A 22,449-nucleotide genomic window follows, 5' to 3' on the forward strand; every position below is an offset into this window, starting at 1 on the left:
CATCTCCTTCCCGGGTGTAAGTCTCTGATTGTCCACAAGATGTCACACTGTCCTTTCTCTTAGTTTTCAGTTTCCTTATACTCCTTGGTCTTCTGAGGACGGCTATTCAGCCGTGTAGATGATCTCATGTACATTAAATGTAATAATAAATCAACACTGCAGAGCTCTCCCTGTCCTCTGCCATGCCCCGATTGCATTACTGCTGATGATATCTGGAAATGTGCATGTACACCCCGGCCCGTCTATTGTCGCTAGACCCAAATCTGACTTCTGCTCTGATTTCTGCTTCACTGATTTCTGCTCTCGTAAAAGCCTGGGTTTTCTGCACGTTAAACCACCTGACCAAGTGTTAAAACAATAGGACTCCCTAAATCGCTCTCAGATCATTACCAATCCCACAAGGTATGTCTCAGAAAAGGCTAATCTCCTTGTTGTTATCCTCTCAAATAATCCTGATAGGTATCAGTCTGGCGCTTTCTGTAATGACCTATGTGATCACTGTTTTACAGCCTGTGTTCATAATGGCTGCTCTGTTAAACGACCTGTTCTGATTTCTGCTAAATGGCATATATTATATTATTATTATTATTTGCCATAGACATTTGCTGAAAAACTTTAATGAGCAAGTCTTCCTTCATGGTCCAAGCATCTTCTGTTATGGTCTCGTATGTTAATTCATAGCCAGTCCTTTTAAGCACTCGGGTCGAAAAGGACGGTTCCATCACACTGACACGCTCTTCTGACCTCACTCGGGCGTGGCTACTTAAAGTGCAAAGGATATGATTAGAAGTTATCTCTTATGACTCCTAAAATTACATTCCTATCTTAACCTAAATACTTTAAGCAATTTCCATATCACATAGATAACGTATTGGATGGAAACTTGACAAATTAAGGGGGTATCCTTCCCACATTACAGTATTTCGTCCATACAGTTATTAAACAAACGTTTCCCGTGGTGCCCCAAATTACTAATTTACTAATTGTTACATGATTAATTTAATCATGTAATAATTCAACAAAGTTAATTATTCGATAAATTGCATGTCATCACATTAATGATAGTCACGTCACCGTGGTACACACACCCACTCTCGAACGTTGTCACACCCTGGTCGAAGTATTTTGTGTTTATCTTTATGTATTGGGTCAGACCAGGGTGTGGCATGGGGTTTTTGTATTGTGGTGTGTTTTGTCTTGGGGTTTTGGTGTGTATATATTGGGATTGTAGCTAGTGGGGTGATCTAGCAAAGTCTATGGCTGTCTGGAGTGGTTCTCAATCAGAGGCAGGTGTTTATCGTTGTCTCTGATTGGGAACCATATTTGCAGCCATATTCTTTGAGTTTGTCGTGGGTGATTGTCCTTAGTGTCTTTGTTCCTGTCGCTGTGTTAGTTGACAAGTATAGGCTGTTTCGGTTTTCGTTACGTTTATTGTTTTGTAGTGTTTGTGTTATTTCGTGTTTACGTTTGTTTGATTAAACATGGATCGCAATCTACATGCTGCATTTTGGTCCGACTCTCCTTCACCACACCTAGAAAACCGTTACAAACGTACCCAATCTCGCACACACACACACACGCACACACACAGACATACACACACAGCCCAGAGAGAGCGCTGGCTTTTCAGAGACATTACATCATTCACCCCCAGTTGATCCCAGTCAGGCCACACCCTCAGTTAGTCCCTCAGGACACCACTCAGGCGATAGCGCCCAATCAATAGTTAGAGATAAGAGCAGTTACAGGAAAAGTGATATGGATCCCACTGCTGCCCCCAGTGAGCAGCCTAACCCAGGAGCCCCAACAAAGGGATTAAGTCATCAACTGGCTGTTTGAACAGCAACTGAGAAGACAATCACCAGGGATCACTGCTCAGCAGTCTCACCTCTAATGATGTTATTATCCCATTATCATCAGTAATGGAGAATATAAGAGTGGTTTCCAGGGACGGAATGGGACAAGAAATCGGACTGAGCATTTATAACAGCACATTTATTCACTCAAGGCCCCCGCACTGACATGTTTAACTTGAAGCCCCCATTATTAGTAAAATAATGGTAATTCTGTGCAACAAAAAGATAAATAAATGTAGACAGACCTACTTCTCTGAATAAGGAACCAGCCCTTCTGGCATTTGCCAGAATTGCCCTATAGCCAGTCTGCCCCTGTTTCCTAATGATGCCTGGGAACTGGAAGCCTAGTCTAATCTCACTCTAAATGCACTCTAACTACTGATTTGTAAAGTGGGACATGATAGTACAGTTTACATGAGCAAACAGTTTGACAATTTAAAAAATAAATTGTACTCACTATTGTATCCAGGGACATTGTCCACATCTCCTAAAGGATAACGTCACTGTCACGGTGACACATGATTTGAATCGGCTGCCATTAGGCTTAGATTAAAAAAATAAGACTCGTCTTGATTTCTTAACCAAACCAAGCTTCAATAGCAAATCTAAAAGCTGGGAGAAAGTATGCCAGGCAGCACAAGAAAAAAACAATGGCTACCAGAGATGTTGGCATTCCTTGGGTGTTGCTCGAGCAGTATTTGAAATGTGAAACGAGTTGGAGGGAGAGGGTGACTGTACCAACAGGCTTTCCCTGTATGTCTGAGACTTGGGGGCTGAGAAATCGTAGACAGGGTTCTTGGCACAGCTCTCAACCGTTATATCTTCACAGGCAAAGAGAAGAGCAATTGGGGGATGGCAGGAGGCCATTTCTCAAAACGAGCATCGTTTCTCAGCAGCCTTGTCTCTGTGATTGATGAACTTAGCGGAGGACATTTCGTGACAACAGCTTGGGTAGTCAGGAACACAAGGTCAGGGGGATAAGCTGATAACTAACTTGTGGTATTGTATTTTCTACTCAACTGATCGAAGAAAGGAAAAAACCCACTTGGCACAGACGTCAGTTCAACTAATGGGAATTCAAAGTGAAAACGACAAAAAATGTCACCATGACATTGATTTAGGTTAAAGTTTGGGTGAAAAAATGATGAAATCCCCTTATGTTGATGACTTTTTGCAAATCCAATCAGTTTTACAGGTTTATTCAACATCATCACTTTGCATTTTTGAGGTTGAAATGACGTAGAAACAATGTTGATTCAACCAGTTTTTGTTTCGTGGAAAGGTATACAATCTGTGTTTGATGCAGCTCACAGAATACTCCCCTGTCAAGATGGGAATTGGGAGGCTTCTAGAGGCTGTGAGGTGCTTATCTTCCTCATCCTAAAAGAAGAGCAATTTATTCAAAGGAGCATTTCTCTGTCTACAGAACGTATAGAAATTTGCTCAGGGTAAATTCAATCATGGAAAGGGCCAATAAATGAGGCATGTTGTCTTTGGCTGATATTTCTGTCCGTCTTATATCAGCCAGTCATTATTTATCAAATAAATACAATTGTGGGGGCAATGGAGCAGTGGAGGCAATTTGAAAGATAAACATAATCTGTCGATTTATAATTGTTGCTTTTTTGGAGGGAAAATTGCTCTGATGCCATATTTCCAGGGAGGTTAGCAGATAAACCTCAAACATGATTTGAGACACATTCTTACAGTATATTATGTTTGTCATTATGTTTATACATAAGTGTTTCTGTATTAACAACATTTCCTGTCATACTTCACCTTTATATTGGCACAGTATAGGTTCAATTGTAAAATCATGTGTAGTTATCCTCCTGATATTTTTAGTCTTCAAGTCCTCAAACAGACAGAATCATTTTTTGCAAAATGGTTACTTTCAATGTCTTCCAAAAAACAGGTGTTCATTTTGAGTTGTTAAACCTCCATATAATACTGTTTTTTCACGTGAAAGGAAATAACAAGGAAATTACTTTTTCACACTCCAGTCTGTAAAGGTTGGCTCTTGACAGCACATCACTTTGACAGCACATTAATTCTCACTGAGTGGCCAAGTACATTATCAAGAGTTGTGTTAGATACAATCCAAACCCCCATCTTGAACATCTTAATAATGCTAAGAAGGCCTAAAAGTTGTTAGGGAAGAATACATGTACTGTATTTAAATGAATGCACAGTCAGAGAGATGAATATGGACTGACATAGCTTGCAGGTATAACTGTGTCCAAAATTGCACCATATTCCCTACAGTGCACTATACCCCAGTCAAAAGGAAGCACCCCTTATCCACATCGACGGGACAGTAGCGGAGAAGGTGGAAAGTTTTAAGTTCCTCTGCGTACACATCACAGACAAACTAAAATGGTTAAGCATGCGTAAATGGAAGGTAATTCCATTTTTATGCACTTTTCTCTCTATATGTGTTCTGACCTTGAACTTAAGGATGAGAATAGCATGCTATTTACCTGCTATACCTTTTGGGTGGAGATCCAGCACATGAAGGTGTGGTGGAGGTGTGTGTATTCTGACCTTAATTCCAACACCTTTACATGCAACAAAACAATGAATAAGATGGAGCAACCTGTCAGTTCCAAGTGGAACCACACCTACTTTATTTTTTCCCGATAGAAATAACACCATTCTCCATGCACTGTAATTTACAACTTGATAAGAGGTATTGATACGAGCTAGCTAAATTAGTAATTTGTTTGGATAAGTAGATTGTAAATGTTAATGACAATTGTTTTAGATTTATTTTACCTTGTGTTCGATGGAGACAAAGGTGAAACCAGTCATATGCTGGCAAACTGAAGCATATTAACATATCACCTATTCCATGGTGAAGTTTATGAAATGCTTGCCTTATAACTTGGGTTAAAATTTGGAGACCCAAGCTATTGGCTTCTGTAGCCAAGCGCAAATGACAGTATGGCGCCAAACCTACCAAGTTATCCATTGTTAGTTTACCTTTCTTTCCTCTGTCACATTCGTGTTGTTGTTCCTGAGGATCACTAGCAATAGTTGATCATATTAGGCGAACGTATTACAAGTTGTGCAATAAGACATGTAGCATATTTTAATCACTATGGAACACAGACCATATGTAGCCGTTTAAACCTGGTGCCTGGCACACGTTTCGCGACGACTGGACTGTTGTCATACAGTTCCATGATTAGTGAGGATTATTAGGGCAGATTTATAGGATTACAGTTCAACACTGTAACACACTTTTCATCACGTTCTAATATTTAATGGATTGAACAATTGAATATGGCAACTTTCAGAATGCGTCCAACCACTGTATGTTTTATTCATCTATATTTAATGGGCAAAGGCTCTCCAAACCTAAATAATACACAACTGAAAAGTAGACGAATATGCATATATGGCTTCCTTTCATTGATCCCTAATATTCTGATCCATTCTCTCCGTATATTTGAGTCTGTGGAGAAAATTCTAATTAAAGGTACACCAAATTTAAAGGGGTGGCTTCAGATAAAAGGGATGGCTTTAGATACTGAAATGAAAACTCCACAAGAAAATATGTTGGCAAGCAAGTTGGAGGGTTTTCAGCGGTTGAATTAAATGTATTCATTGCGCGCAAGGGAACCACGCCTGCAAAGTCTGTTGTGCACCTTCATAAGGTAAGTCTGAATACAAATACTGAGAAGTGCGTTGGAAAGGCGTTCGTAGGAAAGGCATACATTTCCTAAGTCTGAATCAGGCCCCATAAGAGCCTTGTACCAGGCAGTAGAAAGACAGCTGAAAGTTCTCCCCAAAGACCAGCTGTTGTCTTTCATTACAAATGGCTCAAGAGCCCTTCAAGCACAGAATTAAAAAACAAGACAATAATAACTTGGTCAAAAGTAGTGTACTATATAGGGAATCACAGTCCTCTAATTTAAATGATCCACCTGGTAGTAGGTGAGAGCCAGTGCAACGTGTCTCATTGGGTTTAAAGGTTCCATCTGCGATTGCTCAGGCTGAAAGAAATTGTCTTAAAAGGTGCAGTCTGGGATATTTGCAGATGTTGATATCATGAAATGTGCCTATGAATTTAAGAGTGGTTACAGTTCTCCAGTCTAATCCCTCAATTTAAGTTGTGGGGCTGCTGTTGTGCTGACACACAAACACCAGAGTGTAGCTATATCAAACAACTTTTGAAGAGAGACAAAATGGAGAGAAAAATAGTGCAAGAAAAATCCAGTCTTCAGATTATAAAATATGATGTTAGCCACTAGCCAGGATGCTTGTTTTGCTCCCACCAGGGCTGTGATTTTCACTTTGCCAGCTCTTTTTTGCTAAGCAGAAAGATGAAGTAGGCCTCTTTTTCACCCCGCCATCCCACCCACCCTCCCTCCCTTCCACCATTCCTCCTCCTCCCTGTCAATTGACTGAGTGCTGTAACCACAGTGCGGGTGTCAGGACCTTGGCTGGAGGCCAGTGCTGACAGAGAAACAAACAGAAACACTGCAGAAAAAACACTGGCCTCAGACATCTACTTTGCATTACAATACCAAGAGCTACAAGTAACACCGTCCAAGATGGAGGGGCTCTGATGCCAAGGTTTCCTCTCCACATTAGAAGGTGCCCAGTATTCTCTAGAAAGGGATGGGCAGTGGGGGTGCAGGCTTTTCTTCCAGCCAAGGGCTAGGCTACATATGATTCAACAACTCTAAAGTATGCATAGAAGTTTGTGGTTAGCTGATTAGTTTAATTAGATGTGTTACTGCTTGGCTGGAACATTGCAGAGTAAGATTGCCTACCTACAACATAATTATAGCTATACCATCCTCTCCCAACCCACTGTGATAGTACTACAGTACATTGACTTAACATGGATACTATAACAGTACCTTGACTTAACATGGATATTATAACCCACTGTGATAGTACTACAGTACCTTGACTTAACATGGATACTATAACCCACTGTGATAGTACTACAGTACCTTGACTTAACATGGATACTATAACCCACTGTGATAGTACTACAGTTCCATATGAATATCTATTGGAGAGTCAGAAAGAATACGCACCATCCACCATTATCTCCTGGCTGGCAGTCTTAGAAAACTTCATTAAGGAAACTAAAGTGCATTAGAGGTAATAACATAAAGGCCCAAATGATGTAAATCAGTTTAGTTAAACTGCCTGTGAATCCGTGAGCCTAAATTGCCCTCTCGTATTAAAGTTACACTGCTTTCAAAGAACCCTACTGTACCTGATTACATCATACATCACAGGAAAGTCACATTAGTCAATGCATGTCCATATACATGTAAATCATAACCCTTACCCCATTTATCTGTCTGACAAATAAGTGATGTAGTTAGAATGTACAACTTGGAAATATTATTAATTAGCCTAATTAACAGCCCTAGGGCATGTGCCCTCTGAAAATCAATTAATAAACAGCCCTGTATGTTCTTTCCCTGGTCATTTTAATAATCATTAATTGGATGAGGCGAGCAGGAAGGAAGGAAGAAGATTGCTTTGCAATACATTACATTAGGCAAATGAAACCAGCAGTGATTTTATAAATCAAGGATAACTTCAGTCAGCTTTAAGTGTTTTGATGTACAACAGACCATTCAGAAAGACAGGATACAAAGATGCCATCAATGTAACATTCTTAACATGCCTGACATCATAGTGGTAATGTAACATAAGACCCAGATTATGTCAAATATTTTCCTAACGACTTGCAGCTTTGCAGCAATACATGCCAGGTTGGATACTGATATATCATCGCTGAGCACTATATACTGTAACTGCAAGTACATATTCTACATATGTTGTGCTTGGTAATGAGAGAATTCCATTAGTACCACTGTAAAATAAAGAGTTTTATGGTATATCTCAGGGAATAATTATATGCAAGCATAATCATACAGGTATCCTATTATGCAAACTGTTCTGTAAAATTTCCAAGGTAAAACTGAGAACTAAAAACATCAGAATATCCGTGGTCCCTAAGCAATTCCAGAAATCACTTTCTCATTGAGATATCAGATAGACTATAATGAACTGCAACAACTAGCAGGCCCTGCAGTTTTGTATGTCTCCCCCTGAAGCAAACAAACTAGTTGTTTATCTCAACTCACAATATATTGTATCCCTTTTACAAATCACAACACTATGACCATGTGAAGACAGCAGTTTGAACTGAACAATTGTCACAGTTTGCTTTGAAATGAGCATACAGTGTTTATATCAGGTGATTCACTACAGTTCAGAGGCATACAGCCCTACAGTTTCACTGTCCCATACAGTACGATACATGTCTTTCTAAATATGTTGAACTCCTGTACTCCAATATCACGTGAGTATCTAACCCCATTTATATCCAATCATACTCTCTAGTCGCACGCAAGAAACAGGTCATATCCAAGTTCCTAGCAACGGCTGAGGAAGTGATTTCACACCCAACTTGAGTTATCTTATCAGGTGAGAGTGAGAGCATCACATCCACTCAACAGTGGGTGAAATTCAGCGAAGAAGGCATCAATGACAGTTGTTATCTGCCACTTTGGAGGTGAATGGGAGGTGTGGTGCTCTGGTGACTCACTAGTGAATGGATGCATCCCAAATGGTATCCAATTGCCTTTACAGTACATTACTTTTGACCAGAGCACTATGGGAATAGTGTGCTATTTGGGATGCAGACATAATACTCAATGGTTTAGTGGCTATTTAGTTAAGCATGTGAAACAAATGCAGGCTACCCATTAGGTTATACTGCAGTGAGAACAAGAGCAATTGGCTCCGCAAAGTGTGCAGAAAGGTGGAAGGGGAATACATCTACCTTTTTCATTACTACTGTATTGCATTTATGTGGCTACGGAAATGCATTTCCGATTCACAATGATGTGGGCCTTTCTGTGGTCTTGTTGATCAAGCAATAGCCTAATTTAATGGGCTACACCTGTTGGGTGTACAAGACACATTACAAGCCCATTGTGGATGTTGGAGTATTAGGCAGGTAAAATGCAGGTTGGTTTTTGAATAGAACTTCTAACATCAGGTGAGAGTAAATACACTTTTATTCATATGTTAAAGAAAACAATAACAACAGCAAACTATATGGGCATTTGATGTGTATCCAATCTGAACTCAAAACAACTGCTGCTTTGAAATTTGGACTGGTATGGTAGCATCTTATGGTCTATGGGTCTGGTATTTATTACCATGGAATTTCGACTATATCGATGGATGGCAATAGACTAGTTAATTGGCAACATAATGGTAGATGCACATAAAGTGGACCAGGAGGCTACCTTTGCTGAGAAAAATAAGCATGAAGGTAATGGAAAAAAACTGTTTAGGTAAGAATCTCTCCATGATTGTTTGTCCCAGCACTGAATAGACCGAAGGGAGAAAGCCAGTGATTGTCACTGCAGAATTTAGAGCCCATGTTCCAACTTTTTTGTTTGTTCAGAGTGAGCTGCTATTTGTTACTTTCGTCTCCAGGGAAAATGTCTTCGTACGCGGGCGGTAACTCGTTCGGGAGCGGGTAAGAAAAGGGGTAGGAATGGTTGAGCTCGGGATCCGTGGGTGAGTAACCCGGGAGATCGATAGACGGGTGGCCCCCGCATTGTACTTCAACACCTGCTTCGTCGAACACTTGAAATACCCCCAAGTTAATGTAGGAAACCGGTTGGAATTCGGACACGGTAAAGTCCTGCTCCTCACTGAAAATAATAGTCCCCACGCTTTGCCTCTGTGATTGCCTCCGTCTGTAAAACTGCGCTGTTTTGTACCTTTTGATGATCACCAAGTTCATAAGCCCGAGAAGGCATTCCAAAGTGCTAAGAATGGTTGAGATGACTAGACTTCTCTGATATTCCTTCAGTTGGTTGCAGATGGCGGTTAATTCCACTGAGTCTATGTCTAGGCAATAATGGGAATATTTGCGCTCCACCAGAGACACCGTGTCCCCGTCCACCACGGCTCCGGAGAAGGCGGTGAGAACTCCCAACAAAAACACCAGGATACCCAGGAGAAAGAAATTCCGACACCCGGGCGTCGCTTTGCAACAAAGCAGCGCAAAGCCCAGCAGCGCCTGCCCGAGTCCGACCAGTATCCCCGAGTAGAAAGCCCCGGCCGCGGTCGACAGGTGAAAATGCACTTTTACTTTGGTGCCCAGTGAGATGCATTTGAATCCGACAACAACTTCGCTCACCGCGCAGACGAAGAGGAGGGCGCTGGAGACGATGGTACACAGTCCTTTCCCACTCAACTTCATTATATTCCTCCTCTGCCTCTCCGGGTCCCTCTCCCTCCTTCATCCTCCTTTGTCCTCCTCGTCAGCCCGTCTCGAAGCACTGTCAGATTGTGACATAATACGCCGGTGACTGCAGTTCAAAACCTGTATCTCCGGAGCTGTGTGCTCTCCCCCCCTTTCCCGCTGCTTCAGGGATGGATGAATTATTGATAGGAAGAGCGCGTTCCTTCTACGGTAGCGACCCCCAAAATCCAACTCAAAGGTAATGATCACCCTCATGACCCTGCTCGCCCCCCATCCACACTGTTATGCAAGCAGCCACATCTCCAAACGCGAGTGCAAATTGTTAAGGTAGGACCATTAGCTCAAACCCGCGTGATTGCGATCATACGGTGAGTGCTAAATGGCATGCGGCAGTGGAGTGCCGCTGGGAACGCCGAACGCAGAACAACTCTTTCTGGGAGGAGGGAGTAGAGAAGGCGGCTATTAAATTGTTCAGAATCCAGACGGCTTGCAGCTCCTAGCAAATGGCCATACTGGCTGCCACTCTCTAGCCTGTTACACCTTTTGGCCCATCACTCATGTACAAACTGAATCGTGAATATTTGGTATGTGGTTTTGCTTTTAAAAGAAAACAAATAGCCCCATGCTTTTTAGTCTGTGTCCATTTTAACAAGCGTTGTCCCTAACCAGTATTACATGCGCTGTCCATTGTGCTGAAACCTCGGCAAAACGAAGGGGAGAAGGGGTTGGCGGGGGCATCAAGGCTTTAGGAGGATAAACGCCTGGTTGTCGCTGTTCAGTATTGCACTCGCTATGCGTTGTGCAGAAATTGCGTTAACCTCAGCCTCAACCGAGAGGGGACTGGTAGTGAGGACATACAGAGTTTAACGAGGATGTAGGCCTAGTTGTTAAAGTTGGAAAAGTAATGTGAGGAAATTCTAGGGCTAGGCAACCTAGGAACGTAACATAATGTATGTGATTTAAAGCATTACTGTCCACATAATTTGATTAGCCTACCTGTCTTTCGTTCGGGGAGGCGCGGGTATCCAATCATAATCCATTTCTGGACTGACACTGAGATGACGGAATTAGTTTTTGTTAGTGACAGGAATTAGTGCCATATTAGTTCTCATTTGTAAGCAAACACCCGGGGTCATATGGTGATAAATTGTTTTGAGCAACTTTAGGGTGCTCTGGACATAGCTGCAACTTGGTGGGGAGAATAATTAAATCCAACCATTGTACGGCTAACCTTGGATCCATTCTTTGAACATAAGAACACTTTTTATCAATGCACCATGTCGACATTTTATATTCTATGTTTTAGGCCTTCAATATGCTGTTTAAATATCCAGCTGTGGAACTTGATAATTAAATTAATCGCCTAGCTATTTAATAAAATAGGGTTTTAGAGACTGATATTATGTTCTGTGTATTAGATCTCCTTGCAGACGAAGGCGATTGTCAACAGTCTGACTGGCAGATGACTAAAACGGATGTAGGAGAGAACCTTTTATGCACCTGTAACCCTGACTCTATCTAGAATTCACACTAGAGAGCACCCACAACTTATCTATCCACTGGAACTAAAACCCTGTGGAGGTAGACGATGTATTTTCCAAAATCCACAGATTCATTTGGACAATTCCAAGTGTTTCCTTTCACATAATCCATAGACATCCAAGACACTAATGAAACCCTCCAGTGAAATCCTCCATTATCCCGCTAAGCAAGTAATCACTGCAATTAACTGCTGATCCCGATGTCTGATTGCTATCTTAAAGAGAATACCCCTGAACACTGGTCCAAACTGTGTGTGTGTGTGTGTGTGTGTGTGTGTGTGTGTGTGTGTGTGTGTGTGTGTGTGTGTGTGTGTGTGTGTGTGTGTGTGTGTGTGTGTGTGTGTGTGTGTGTGTTTCATCACCATGGACAGCTCAGGTCGTATCGTTTTGGCCTCCGCGCTCCAAATAGATCAATGGCGCTACTGTATTACTGCATGTGAAGGTACTAACTCAAGAGAAAGTGAAACTGCAACTAGACAAGCAAAATAACAAATCAGCGGTTTTAAACCAAACATCTTTCATAAACTGGTATTTGAAGAAGGCATAATAATAGCCGTTTCTAAAAAGCTACCTGTTTATAATACATTATGGATGCACTTGTAGTGTATAATATTACCACATAGTGGAAGTATAAGACTTGTTATAAGCATTCATAACTATTTCATTTTAACACCCTTTATAAATGTCTAAATATGCATCCTTAAAGGATTACACACATGGACATATGCAATATAAAACACAAGTGTTCATAAAATTGACTGACTAGAAATATGGCTATATGCATTATACAACATGACATAAGCCAACATGTAAAAGGGAAATTATGCCACTTTTCAACCTCATTCATCATCTCCAGCACCAGTGTCTACCTATGTGGAAACATCGGGTTTCTATGATCTGTGGTTAAAAAGATAAGAAGAAAGGTCCCGAAATGTGCTTCTCTGCGGCATCACAGGGTAGGATTAAAAGTAAAGGCTCTATTCAATCTGTAAAACTGAAGCATTACAGATTCTGTGATAGAAATGTTAAGGTCATTTCCGATTGAGCTGACATAGCCTATACAGCGTTTACCGTGAATGCAGTCTCCACTAAGGCAGGGACATTGCCTTTAAATTACAATCATGCTGTAACCCTGAATTTCCGCTATACATATTGAATAGAACCCTATGAAAAACTGTGGTTTTCAAAACCTGCAACGAGTTTCTAGCACTCCCAGCAAATCTCTGCGTCACTGTTTTTACTATTTGATTTAACTTTTGATGACGTCATCAGGTAGAACTTTGTAAAAAAAATATTAAAAAATCATACAAAACGTAGAAATGCATCAGTTTCACATATGTAGACACTGTTATTGTACTGGAGATAATGAAAAGGAGGTTGACCAGTGGTAGAATTGCCCATTAAGCATTAAATGAAAGCTCACTATATGTTTAAATGCCTATGTATTTATTATGCATTACAAACCAGGAGGCATAAAATGTGTTACCAAAGGGGATCAATTAATCATACCATAAGGTTATTAATCCGTACACACTGCTCTCTTTTAGCTATTTTTGATATTAGACACATGCTTACTTGTGTGTCTGCATGTCATCCAGCATACATATGCATGAGCAACATATGCTTATGTATTTTTTATTTTTTTATTTTACTTGTGGGTGACTGTTGGTGTGAGACGTCTGTACATGTGTCCAATTAGACTGTGTTGGTGTGAGACGTCTGTGCATGTGTCCAGTTAGACTGTGTTGATGTGAGACGTTTGTACATGTCTCCTGTTAAGACTGTGTCGCCAACTTGTATGTTCATGCTTGCCAGGTAAAAAAAAAATTTAAAAAAAGGCAAAATGAGGACAGATGACAGATGATGAGATTGCTGTTTTCTGCCTTCATGTTTTTACATCGATCCCGTCGTTGCTGAGGTTGCTATGTCGCAAAGCAGCTGGTGTAGGGCTCGAACACAAGAATAGCGAGTTCAAAACGATTTTACATGTAGAATCGCGCGAAAATATCTGCAGTCGGGCGTCAACAGCGCGCTGAACGATCGGTAGAGGAATGGGAGAACCAAATTCGATGCGATGTATGCGACCCTAGAAGTCCAGTTCCTTAGACACTGCCACGAACAAAGCCAAAGGCCAAATGACCCACTACAGGTCTCACATTGGATGGAGTTTGACAGCTTTATTGATAAACTACTCAGACAATGGAATCACAACAGATTTAAAGAAAAGGCCAAAATGAAGTATATTGCCATGTAAACACATACAGTATATTGAACATCTAGATGCTCTCACGCTTAAAAAAATAAGTGCCAGACGAATCCAGACAGACACAGGCCTACTTGAGACATTTAGGCGAGGCAGCCTCTTTCATCAGTATTCTCGTCCCCAGCCGGGCCATAAAATGAAGGTTTACCTGCGCTGTGACAAGGTGAGGGACTAGGGGTTTTCCGTTCCTCACCTCCAAACTCATTCCTCTTTTCACTCATACAGCAATAATGAAGGCTGAGTGAACCAAGTTTTACCTGGTGTCGCTAAGCAACCATATTATTGGTCGCTCTCACTCCTTGCTAAAACATATTTTTGTCAGAGTGCAGTATATCTGCAGTATGCTGCAATCATTGCTTCCAAAATAACACAGTTGACTGCAGTTACTGCACTTTCACCGCAGTTTCAAAACGACAATATTTTTTGTGTATGCCTCTCTCTCCCTACTTCAAGTTCTTCCCTAAACGAGGAAAAAATGCAATGTAGAGCTTGATGGCTTGATGGTGAATGCGAACAAGGAACTGTGGACATCAATTGAAATGTACAGTAGGTTATATAAGCAAAGTCATGGATGTTGGGACTTGGCACATCAATAAATGTTATATTTTTGGGATTATATGTTCCAAAGATTTATGTTGGACCCTTCAGAAGGAATCAGGCAAATATCGTACCTGTGAAAAAGAATGCAAATGTAAATGGGAACGTCTTGATTCATCTCAGTAGGAATTCATTGCAGTAGGTGGTAATTAGGTCAAAAACCAACAAACTTTACAACAAACCAAGCCCACTGCTAACAGGTAGCTGTCACATACTAAAAGCCTTTGTTTGAACTTTGCTTCCCAATATTGGACATGTTGTCTCTTTCTTAATTCATCTTTCCTCCATTCCTTGCATCCTATGTCCTCCCCTCCTTCCTAAAACGTATCGGAGAAGAGGGTCTGAGGGGAGGAATCACAGAAAGACAATGTGTCTCTCAACACATTTTCATCCACAGTTTGAATGTGAGTAAAGTCATACCATATAAAAAAAACAGGACAGCTGTTTTGGAAACTGGAACTTTTGGTTAAATGTTATAAATCATTTGTTCGTTCGACATGGTGAGATCTTTTTGCGTTGGTAAAATTAAATATGTGAGAAGTGGTGTTGGAAATGCCTTCATGCATAAATATTGATATAACCATCATGTCGAAGTAAACTTAAACGCGATGTTAAGGTGTGCGGTCCTCCCACTACTACTCGGGAAACCATGCAGTTTATTAGGCTACAGATGACATAAACAATGATGGACTTTACAGGGTGGTGAAAGTGCACGATGATCTTGATACTCCTTTCCAATAAATATTGAGGTTCTTATTCTGGTGGCATGTGTCTGCGAGCTGTTCGCAAGAGAGCACGTGCCAAGACCAGAGTAGGCACATTTGCCATTTAACGCAACAGTGTTTGTGACAAAACTATCGGTAGTATTGAAAATGCGATGAAAACTCATAGAACTTTAGATGTTTATTCCTACACGAAAACTTATGCGAAAGTTGTCATCATGCACTGATTTTTATCCGCAACAAGTCTGTTTGGTGGAAACACACCTCTGGTGGGAAAATGTGCATATTTTCTTAATGCGGATTTTTGAATATTTGCATGAAAATCTGTCACCAATTGGATGGAAATCTAGCTACTGTCAAAGGATAGTGTAACATTTTTATGTGAAATGGAACTGGGCCTATTGCTGCTGCTAACTGATTGGGTGATGGTGGATGGGGTCATATAGTGGACGGTGTGTTTGGTTGGAGTCCAGAGTCACTGCTTCCTTTATCTGTACAGTATACAACCATCTTATCATATCACACAACCTTGCAAATATGTGTGGGTGCGTAGGTGTGAAACCAACCTCTGTTCCTGACAGGGGCTCAGCATAGCCTCTGATTAGTTCTGGATAGCTGTAGGGGAAGGAAATATCTGACAGTATTTTCCCACACACCTCCTCTAATGCCTTTCTACTCCATTTCTTTTCATGTGCCTGGCATTTCCCTCAATAACTTATGAAGATCACCGAGTCACAGGACTGAGCTTGCTGATAAATTATGAGTTGTAAAACTCAGGTATCCAAAAGCAGCAACACTGTCTAATAAAAACAATCCTATACTTTAATAACAGTATACTTTTTAATTAATGATCCGCATTGTTTTCAATGTTAATTTGACGCTGGTGTTGTAACCACCGCAATTGCTCAATTGATGGCTACAGAAATACTGAAAAGGCTTGACGTATATCGCTGGCCTTCAGCACTACAGATTGAAACGAGCCCTTAGGGGGCATGGCGGAAGTCGATCTTTACAGCATGATTGAAATTTAAAGGCAATGTTCCCGCTTTAGCGTAAACCGCTGCATAAATGTTACATTCTATCGCAGAATCTGTAATGATTTAGCTTTACAGATTGAATAGAGCCCTTCGTTTTTATATAAAGCTTTTCTATATCTAAAACTGAGGTCAAGAGTCAATCAGATCAAGCGTTAACCGGGGATAGCCTACACCCGCCTAGCAGATGTTTTGGAGGTGTAACTACTTTGGAGTTGTCAAATCGGTGAACAGCTGCTCTTTATCATTGTCATGAAGCCACACCCATCCCACGCATATTAGAAGTTCAGAACGAGAAAGTGTAGGCCAGCAAAACTCAATTGGTGGATCGAGGTCTGGGTCCGGACAACATCACATTTTGTTATATAAAAGTTACATTATTTTTTGACAGCTTTAAAAAAAAAACTACCGGGCACAACGGCCTCTAACTCAGCAACCTCTCTTTCTCACTCTCTCAGGAAGCAACGCCCACCTCTACTCGTGCCCTGTCTAATCCAATTGCGTGGTTATATGCAAATACAAGAGGCCGGGACTTACCCAATCACATCAATCCAAATATCCTCTGCGGGACCTTGGGACAAGCAGGCAGAAAGAAACAGAAATATTTGACCGCGGTTCAACTGTTAATATCATAGATAGAAGGAGCTTTAGTTACCAGTATCTTTGTTAATATGGCTTGTAAAAATTTTTTACAAGTTGACACTGAAAACCGTATATTCAAAGACGAGTGGACGGAACAGTATTTATTCATTCTCCCTGCAACTAACACAAAACCAATGTGCCTGATATGCAGCGAGTCTGTAGCTCTCTTGAAAAGTGCCAATGTTAAGTGCCATTATGACACCAGCAGTGGTGAACCGTCATTCAGGGCAGCCCCACATTTTTAGCAAAAATAATATACATTTTGGGGGGGCTTGCCTGTTTTGCATGTTATTTTGGCGTTAATACGAGTCACATATCAGTTTGCAAACAATGTTTAAAAAAATGTATATAATTGAGATAATAAAGCCGCATACAAACATGGTCTCTTTTTTGTTTTCTTGAGTAAGGGTTCTCCAAAATGCAGGTGTTTCAGCCTAGCTCTGCACTTTTTGTGGTGGTGGGGCAAGCCAGCAGAAAATATGGAGCATTGCGTTGTGATTGGCTCAGTTTTCTGTCACTCATGGGGAAACTATGTCACCTCCAAGTCTAAGGTTAGACTTTAAAAAATCTAGCCCCTTGGGTGCTGCCATAGAGGTACATTAGAAGTGCCTATCCAAGAAGGCTCAAGGTTATTGGCCACAGATTAAATGAAGTCAAATCATGGTATATCTACAGTAGCTTTGATTGGACTGATCATGTCAACATCATACTTTCAAAATCTTAGCTAGCAGTCATCATCGTGTCATGTTGACAATCTACTGGCAAATCCTTTTTAATCCTTGTCATATGAAGATAAATAATTAAGATAAATTATTGGACATAAACATTGGACATAAACATTACACAACAAGTTAGAAATCACAAATTCAACAATGAGTATTTTGGAAGGAATCAGTGGCTAACTGTGAGTTCAAGACAACTGGGAACTCGTGAAAAATACGAGTGGGAAAATACGTTTTGAACTTTCATCCAACTCGGAATTGTAAATCGGGTACTCAGGCCTCTTTCCAGAGCTACAACAGATCACTGACAACATTCTGATTCTACCTTTTTTTTCTCTTTGAGTTCCCAGTTGTCTTGAAAGCACCATAAATCCAGAGAATACCAAACTTTGTTGACAAAGTTTGATGAGAAAATTTGCCCACGAACTACCGACGCCCTACCTTCCTGTTCAAGTGACCACAGCACAACAAGGGTCCAAAAACGTATTCTATGCTGCTGCATAAATTATGTAATATGCCAGGGAGATATGCATACTGTAGCTAACAAAGTAATACTAAGTTAAGTGTATGTTGTGTAGTAAGCTGTTATCAGCCAATGCGCCTCACCCTAATAATTTGGACTATATTCACCTCTTAATTTCACATACTGTTCTGACTTGGTGGTGCACATGCAGCCTAAAAACTGTTTTTGAGAAATGTAATCGTCAAATATTTTAAGAGCTTTCATTGTCTGCTTATATCCCTCCTTCATTTTTTAAAATTGTATTTATTTGACCTTTATTTAACCAGACAAGTCAGTTAAGAAAACAATCTTATTTTCAATGACAGCCTAAGAACAGTGGGTTAACTGCCTGTTCAGGGGCAGAACGACAGATTTGTACCTTGTCAGCTCAGGGGTTTGAACTTGCAACCTTCTGGTTACTAGTCCAATGCTCCAACCACTAGGCTACCCTGCCACCCTGACTTGGTGTACAGGGAGAACACTGTAAGAATGGCCCATGTTCTAAATTCTGTCACTGTACATTTCAAAAGTGTTGAACAAATAGTTATATTGACTGCGTCTGTCCTAGCTCGCTCATTAATGTTTGAATCAAAATTACGCATTGCCTCTTATCTGCTTGTCATCCCCTTATGCCATAGTTTGTACGTCTCAATTGACAGTAGAAACCACATTTGTTTAAGCAAATCAGCCATATCAGATATGTTTTTTAAAAGGCAGAAAATGAAGCTGAATGAACTCTTTCGCTGCCAGACAAGGCTCCGCTGATAGCCAGGTGTACAGTGGGTTGCGAAACTATTCACCCCCTTGTCATTTTTACTATTTTGATGCCTTACGACTTGGAATTAAAATAGATTTTTGGGGGGTTTGTATTATTTCATTTACACAACATGCCTACCACTTTGAAGATGCAAAATATTTTTTCTTGTGAAAGAAGCAAGAAATAAGACAAAAAAACTGAAAACTTGAGCGTGCATAACTATTCACTCCCCCAAAGTCAATACTTTGTAGAACCACCTTCTGCAGCAATTACAGCTGCAAGTCTCTTGGGGTATGTCTCTATAAGCTTGGCACATCTAGCCACTGGGATTTTTGCCCATTCTTCAAGACAAAACTGCTCCAGCTCTTTCAAGTTGGATGGGTTCCGCTGGTGTACAGCAATCTTTAAGTCATACCACAGGTTATCAATTGCATTGAGGTCTGGGCTTTGACTAGGTCATTCAAAGACATTTAAATGTTTACCCATGAAACCCCTCAGTGTTGCTTTAGCACTATGCTTAAGATCATTGACCTGCTGGAAGGTGAACCTCCGTCCCAGTCTCAAATCTCTGGCAGACAAAAAGGTTTCCCTCAAGAATTTCCCTGTATTTCGCACCATCCATCATTCCTTAAATTCTGACCAGTTTCACAGTCCCTGCTGATGGAAAAACATCCCCACTGCATGATGGTGTTCTCGGGGTGATAAGAGGTGTTGAGTTTGCGCCAGACATAGAATATTCCTTGATGGCCAAAAAGCGACATTTTAGTCTCATCTGACCAGAGTACCTTCTTCCATATATTTGGGGTCTCCCACATGCCTTTTGGCAAACACCTTAAGCATAGGCCTTTTTCTGGCCACTCTTCTGTAAAGCCCAGCTCTGTGGAGTGTACGGCTTAAAGTGGTCCTATGGACAAATACTCCAATCTCCACTGAGGAGCTTTGCAGCTCCTACAGGGTTAACTTTAGTCTCTTTTTTGCCTCTCTGATTAATGCCCTCCTTGCCTGGTCCGTGAGTTATGGTGGGCGGCCCTCTGTTGGCAGGTTTGTTGTGGTGCCATATTCTTTCAATTTTTTAATAATGAATTTAATGGTGCACCGTGGGATGTTCAACGTTTCTGGTATTTTTATAACCCAACCCTGATCTGAACTTCTCCACAACTTTGTCCCTGACCTGTTTGGAGAGCTCCTTGGTCTTCGTGGTGCCGCTTGCTTGGTGGTGCCCCTTGCTTAGTGGTGTTGCAGACTCTGGGGCCTTTCAGAACAGGTGTATTTATACTCTGATCATGTGACAGATAATGTAACACTTAGATTTCTCACAAGTGGACTATATTTAACTAATTATGTGACTTCTGAAGGTAATTTGTTGCACCAGATCTTATTTAGGGGCTTCATAGCAAAGCAGGTGAATACATATGCATGCACCACTTTTACGTTGTTTTTTTTTGTTGTTGAATTCTTTGAAACAAGTTCTTTTTTTAAATTTCACTTCGCCAAGTTGGACTATTTTGTGTATGTCCATTACATGAAATACAAATGAAAATCAATTTAAATTACAGGTTGTAATGCAACAAAATAGGAAAAATGCCAAGGGGGAGGAATACTTGTGCAGGGCATTTAAATGCCTAGCCAGGTGGTAAGCTGTTGGGACTGCTGTTGGGACAGCTTTATGTAGGCCCTAACAGTTTGTGGGCACCGTTTGTCACCGTTATAGTGCAATTCATGTATTTAGTGTTGTGATGTGGCTTTGCCTGCATGCATCCGACATTTGCCCCACCAAGATTGACATGCTAAAATTTCCACTGGACACCAGGCATAGTAAATTCGATCAGATGTATCTTCTGAACACAGAGAGAGAACAAACAAGATTAACCAACTCAAATCCCAATATGAGAGGTCCACCAAAGTCCTTGTCAATTCCCTCACAGCCCAACAACGTGCAATGGAGTGTTCCCTGAGGATAGGTTGGGTTTTTGGGAAAACACAAAAAAAAACTTTTTCAGATGGTGAGATGGTAAAAGGATGCATGTGTGTTGCTGACACCTTCCTGAAAGGTAAACAAAAGATGAGCTCAGAGAAAAGATCAAACAGAACCCACTGTCAGATTCACAGCAATGAGGAGAACTGAAATATTAGCTGAAGATTTAACTTCACAACTTGATGAGGTCATTCAGAATGCACCATGCATTTCATTAGCGGTGGATGAATCAACAGATAACACTGATAATGCCCAGCTTCTGGTGTTTGTCAGATTTTAAAACGAAACAAATAAGGAATTATTTGAGGAGCTGTTGGGCTTAACACATCTAGAAGCACACACACACACACACACACACACACACACACACACACACACACACACACACACACACACACACACACACACACACACACACACACACACACACACACACACACACACACGCAGAGAGGATATCCATGAGGCCATCAAAGGGATGCTGACAAGAACGGGGATAGATCTAAAGTCAATGGTCTCCATCAGCACAGATGGAGCTCCAGCCATGATAGGACGAGGGAGGGGACTGGTTATACGTTTTGAAAGAGGACCACCCTGACCTGACATCATATCACTGCATCATCCATCGATCTGTCCTGTGTACCAGTCTGGGAAAAGAGTATTCTGAGTTCATGACAACAATGAGGAAACTGATCAACTTTTTGAGAGCAACATCGTCCCTACAACATAGCCTGCAACGAGGGATTCTGACAGAGGCCAATGCCAGTTTTGATGACTTACTACTGCACAACAATGCCAGATGGCTCAGCAAAAGCAGAGTTTTGGAAAGCTTTTGGGCCATTCAGGAGGAAATCAAATCTTTCTTATCAAAGCAAAAAAGAGTGACAAGGCAACTCAGTTTTCAGAGTTTTTGGAAAATGAGAAGATGGGAACAGTTGCATTTTTGGCAGACATTACATCACACCTTAATCAACTGAATGATAAGCTGCAGGGAAAGGACAACACAGTGTGTGATATGATAACAGCAGACCGGACTTTCCAGAAGAAATTGGAGCTTTTCAAGAATGATCTCCTGGGAGAAATTGTCCACTTCCCCAATCTTCTGGTGCAAAGGCAGAGAGACAAAGATGTTCCCAACCATATAGATTTCATCCAGAGGTTGATAGATAACTTCAAGGCACGCTTTGATGACTTCGTGTTGGAAGACAACCGCTGTTGCCCATTCAGAACCCATTCTCGGTCACAAATGTGACAAAGTTGTCAGAAGATGCTAAACAGATCTTCAGATGGGTAGATGTTGCACCACAGCAAATGGATTTGATTGAGCTGCAAGAAAATGTGACTTTGAAGGAGCAGGCTGGTGATTGTGACCCTGTCACTTTCTGGGGAAAGATAATGTTTATCATGTTTGGCTCCACATACAGCTGTGAATCAGCCTTCTCCACAATTAACTTCATTAAAAACAAATGCCACACCAGGCTCACCAATGAACATCTGCACCAGTGTCTCAGAGTTTCTCTCACACTGTTTGTGCCAAAGTTCAAATCATTGGCAGGAGACAGAAAGTGTAAT

General features: G+C 41.0%; 1 protein-coding gene across 1 annotated transcript; it reads right to left on the reverse strand.

The window, feature by feature from the left end:
- Positions 1–7,298: 7,298 nt before the first annotated feature.
- On the reverse strand, positions 7,299–10,554 carry LOC118380023 (transmembrane protein 271-like). Its single transcript, XM_035767026.2, has one exon. The coding sequence runs from the start codon at positions 10,117–10,119 to the stop codon at positions 9,322–9,324; it is 798 nt and encodes a 265-aa protein (XP_035622919.1). The 5' UTR covers positions 10,120–10,554; the 3' UTR covers positions 7,299–9,321.
- Positions 10,555–22,449: the final 11,895 nt, after the last annotated feature.

The sequence above is a fragment of the Oncorhynchus keta genome, chromosome 4 (genome assembly GCF_023373465.1).
Source record: "Oncorhynchus keta strain PuntledgeMale-10-30-2019 chromosome 4, Oket_V2, whole genome shotgun sequence".
Classification (NCBI taxonomy): Eukaryota; Metazoa; Chordata; class Actinopteri; order Salmoniformes; family Salmonidae; genus Oncorhynchus; species Oncorhynchus keta.

Coding starts and splice junctions, on each gene's coding strand:
- LOC118380023 (XM_035767026.2), bottom strand. CDS start 10,119: ATGAAGTTGAGTGGGAAAGGACTGTGTACCATCGTCTCCAGCGCCCTC.